Source organism: Lactuca sativa, chromosome 4, assembly GCF_002870075.4.
Source record: "Lactuca sativa cultivar Salinas chromosome 4, Lsat_Salinas_v11, whole genome shotgun sequence".
Lineage (NCBI taxonomy): Eukaryota > Viridiplantae > Streptophyta > Magnoliopsida > Asterales > Asteraceae > Lactuca > Lactuca sativa.
Genome location: NC_056626.2, coordinates 297,621,266 through 297,626,495, shown reverse-complemented (window position 1 = coordinate 297,626,495; position 5,230 = coordinate 297,621,266). Strand labels below are relative to the sequence as shown.

Genomic DNA, 5,230 nt, shown 5'->3' with positions numbered 1-5,230 from the left:
GGTAGTGGTTATGTGCGGATAAGACGTCTCAACCGTTAGATTAGACACTCGATCGAACAGCTGAGGTCTATCAGAAGGGGATAACGCGGATTCGGGTGAAAAACCTTTAACGGAGACACAATTACCGGTGATAGAGACTTTTAGCGACGACTCTACCATTTGTCGCCGCTAAAGTTTGTGTCGCCGCTAAAGGCATGGTTTCTTATAGTGTAATAATAATATTTCTTAGATCCACAGATGTTATTTTCAAAAGAATTAGTTTTGTCATCTAGAAAGGAATAATGGCGCAACTTGTTGCTCGTTTGCTTTCCATCAATATGTATTGAACTTTATTTTGAATAAAAAAGTAATAATAATAATAATAATAGAAATTTGCCTCATACATAGTGCACTCAATTGAAAAAGATGGATAAGATACAAGCACATATTAAAAACGTTTTGTATGTTGATGTTACATACAGAAAAGCATGACGTGGTAGACTAAGAGCCATTGAGAAAATTTATGAAACTTTGGAGAGTAACTTTGCTTAGTTTATCTAATGGCAATCCATATTTTTTTAGAATTATTTTATCACAATGATATGTTTCGGGTAAAAGCACTTTATTGTATCTCATGTAGACGTGTTTCACATTGCATATATAGGATGTTCTTCACGTAGATATTGATCCTTCAATTTGCTTGGATGACTGAACATTAGAAGCACTATTTGGTGTCGGTGTACCCAGCAATGATGTCGCTTGACCTTGCACTAACTCCCAAGCCATCTTTACATGTCTGTCTTCGGTGAGAGTTGCCCCCACAGCAAATCGGATAACATAAACTCCTCCAACCACCGAATGTGTCATGTAAACTCGCCCCGTTGCATTCACTAATTCCAATAACATTTGGTTGAATTCATTTGCTTCATGGTCGTTGTCATGGTGCTGACTAATAGCATACGGAGAAACTCGAAAACAAACCATAGAAAAGTATCTAGGTGCCATAATCTCAAACCTAGAGTCCATGTTCACGAGCCCTTCAAAATCCTTGGCCATTTTCACATGCTTTCTTATGTATTCCCTCAAAGCAATCGTCCCATAGCTCCTAAGCACCATCCATAACTTCAAGGCTTGGAATCTTCGTGCTAGTGATATCTGCCAGTCTTTGTAGTCGACGACTTTCCCTGATTCTGTGGTTTTGTTTGCGATCAACTCTGAGGTTGTGGAGAGTGGTTTCGTAAATGACGATTTGTCTTTAACCCAAAGGCAGCAGCAAGCCAGGTTTGGGAGCAGCCATTTGTGCGCATTAAAACTGAAGGAGCTTGCACCCTCCACACCATCAAGGAAGTGACGAAACTCAGGACAGATACATGCACTTCCAGCATATGCAGCATCCACGTGAACCCACATATTATATTTGCTTGCTACCTCACACAAAGACCCCAATGGATCCACCGCTGTTGTTGAGGTTGTCCCAACAGTTGCACATAAATAGATTGGAATTAAACCATCTTCAAGGTCTCTTTTAATCATCTCATCTAGGGATTCTGGGGACAGTTCAAAGTTCGTTGTCCGGTTTGTCACGACCTGTCGAACATTCTCAGGTTTTATCCCAATGATTTTTGCCGACTTCTGGAAAGAGAAATGGGTTTGGTCAGAACAGTACACTGCAAGCTTCTCTGTGTTTTCTCTTCCAATTTGATCAAGTGTCTTCTCTTTCGCAGCAAGCAGCGTGCAAACGAAGGCCTCACAGGTGGTGCCAAGCAAAACACCACCACCGTGATCACTTGAAGTTGAGAACGACTGGGGAAGCTGTAGTAGTTTTAACAGCCACTCCATGACCAGGATCTCTAGCTCTGTTGCTGCAGGAGAAGATGCCCAGTTGAATCCGACAACATTAAAACCATTGAGAAGCATTTCCCCAAGAAAGCTTGCCGTATTTGCGCTGGACGCAAAGTAGGCAAAAAAATTTGGACTTTGCCAATGCGTTATGCCTGGAATAATATCCTTCTGCACATCCTTCAGTATAGCTTCGATTGGCTCAGGGTACATTGGAGCACAGTCGGGCGAACTTTGAAATAGATAACCTGGTTTAACATGGCTTCTAACAGGATACTTTTCTATATTCTCGTAATAATCTGCAAGGAAGTCTATGACCATATGACCTTGCCTTCTGAATTCTACTGGGTTCAAGGGGTTCATTTTGTTTGCTTTGTGACATACCAAAGAAAATAAGTAAGTGTATTTATAGAATTCATATACGCATTAACTTCCTCGTAGCCTTTTGTTTTAAAATAAATAAATAAATAAAAATAAAATAAAATAAATAAAAGAGGTGTCCTTGACTAATAAACATTTGATAAAAGAAATAACCCTACCTGAAATAATTAAATTTATTTTGAAATAAATGAGGTAAATAAATCTCTTTTGGTATATATGACGTGCAAAGAATTAAAAACAAGAAAATGTAACCAAGAGCCGATTTATCGTTAACTAAATAAATATTATTTCTTATAGTTTTGTTTAAATATTATTCTTCTCACAATTTTTATAAGTTCATATAAAAATAATAAATAGTGTGAACACATAAAAATATTATGTTTATGTTATTATTCTGCAATAAATGTTGTCTATACGTATTGTTGAAGTAATTCTAATATAAATATTAACGTTTGATTGTTCGTATATTTATTAGATAATTATTATTCTATTATAAATTTATGTATCTACATATTTGTACTAAATTCTAATTTTATTTTTAACACATGAGTATTTATTTATTAATTGCTGAATAATGACATAAAGTTGTTTATATAAAATTTGTTGCAAAACAATAACAAAAAAGTAGTGTTTTTTCATTTTCACACTATTTACATTTTTTTTTGAACTCTCTCTCTCTCTCTCTCTCTCTCTCTCTCTCTCTCTATATATATATATATATATATATATATATATATATATATATATATATATATATATATATATATATATATATATATATGAGGTTTAATAAAGAACCATTATAAACAAGGAAAAAAGAAACAAATCGTGAGCATCAGAAATCATAACGTTCAACGGCTAAAAGAATGGATGTATATTTGTATATTGGACACATATATACCAGATTATATAGTAAAAACCACATTTTTACCAAAAAAACCCACTTATTTTTTTCGTTAAATTTTTTTAGCCACATTTTATATCGGAAAAAAACCGAATATGTGGTTGTTCACAATCTTCCGTCCTATTTCTATAGAGATTCATATTGATATATAAAAAAAAATTATTTCGAAAAAATCCACTTTGTTTTGTTACCTTTTTTTTTCAATATTTATGTTTATTTTAATAACAAAAAACTAATAATACCAAAGATCTCAATGTTCTATCCTCTATTAATAAATATCAACATCCATAACAAAAAAAAAAAAAAAAAATTCGATCAATTCAGATTCACAATATCAATCTAAATTGCAAATATATCAATTTTCGCATTCACAATGTAAATCTGACATACTATGTCAACTCTATGACCATTCACAAATTAAGTGAAATTTACATATTAATTAAAATATATTTTCATGTAGTTTTATAATATTTTAATGTTTTGATTACTCATAAATTAGTTTTGTAAAATTTGCAAATGAATTTATTCACATTATGAATACGATCTTTATATAACTTAGTTTTTAAAATTCATAATATGAATCTGAGTAGATTCACAATGTGAGTCTGAGCAGATTCAAAATATGAAACTGAACTAAAATTTTTATTTTATTTTCAAATCAATATTAATCTATGTTTAAAGAGTACCACAAAATATGAATTTTGATATATATATATATATATATATATATATATATATATATATATATATATATATATATATATATTAATTTTTTTCCTTAAAAAATAGAGCTTAACTTTTCTGAAAACAAAGAAAATAAAATGGATTTTTTTAGAAAAAAAATTATTTTTTATTTAACAATATGAATATCTATGGAAGATGACGAAAAAACATGAAAAATGGTATATTTGATTTTTTTCGATAAAAAACACGGCTGAAAAAATTAAACTAAAAAAAGGAGGTGAGTTTGTTACAATTCAATGCATGTTTGTCAATTTTAAAAGTTTACAACCTTTCTTTTGTTGTTGATTACTTTAAATTATGATGCTTTGAATTAGTTCATTGGTTCATTGATTAATAATGGTTATTTATTGAATTTTCTTTTATACATATATATATATATATATATATATATATATATATATATATATATATATATATATATATATATATATATATATATGTATATATATAATATCTTTTGAGAACTCAAAAATTAATGACAAACCATGAACTAACATAAAAACATACAAAAATAATACTTAAAGATATCTAATATTTTTTATGACTTTGGAAACATAAAAATCGCTTATATATAAAATCGTTAAAAAAATATAAAAAACATATATATATATATATATATATATATATATATATATATATATATATATATTTATATATATATATATATTTATATATATATATATATATACATATATATATATATATATATATATATATATATATATATAAAACCGATTTTTGCGCCTCCAAATTAAAATGAAATCATTCAATATCTTTGGTTATGAAACTATAAGTTCTCTAATGATCATTCATATATATATATATATATATATATATATATATATATATATATATATATATATATATATATATATATATATATATATATATATAATCATTAGATATCCCTAGGTATTTTTTTCTTATGTTTTATGTTATTTTTAGGGTTCTCAAGAAACTAAGAGTTCTCAAACGATTATATATATATATATATATATATATATATATATATATATATATATATATATATATATATATATATATATATATATATAGAAGTGATATTGTTAGAACTTAAAGATTTGTTAGAACTTGAGGACTATGCGTTCGCAATCATATTAGTTCGAAAAATCATGCATCTGCAGTTTATATAACTATAGATAAGAATGCGTCCACAATCAAATAACTACGGATAATCATATATGCGGAAGTTGAGAACTGCCCGTCTATAGTCATATAACAACGGATAATCATGTGTCTGCAGTCCCTATAACTACAAATATGCATTTTTTTGTAGTCATATAACTATGGATAATCATATTTTTATCTACAATCCAAAAATATGCATGCATGCATATTCAGATATGAATATATGCATATTTC

The 5,230-nt window shown here is 28.7% G+C and overlaps 1 protein-coding gene across 1 annotated transcript; it reads right to left on the bottom strand.

The window, feature by feature from the left end:
• Positions 1–362: 362 nt before the first annotated feature.
• LOC111882900 (tyrosine decarboxylase 1) lies at positions 363–2,260 on the bottom strand. Its single transcript, XM_023879274.3, has one exon. It carries the CDS (start codon positions 2,179–2,181, stop codon positions 652–654), a length of 1,530 nt encoding a protein of 509 aa, XP_023735042.1. The 5' UTR covers positions 2,182–2,260; the 3' UTR covers positions 363–651.
• Positions 2,261–5,230: the final 2,970 nt, after the last annotated feature.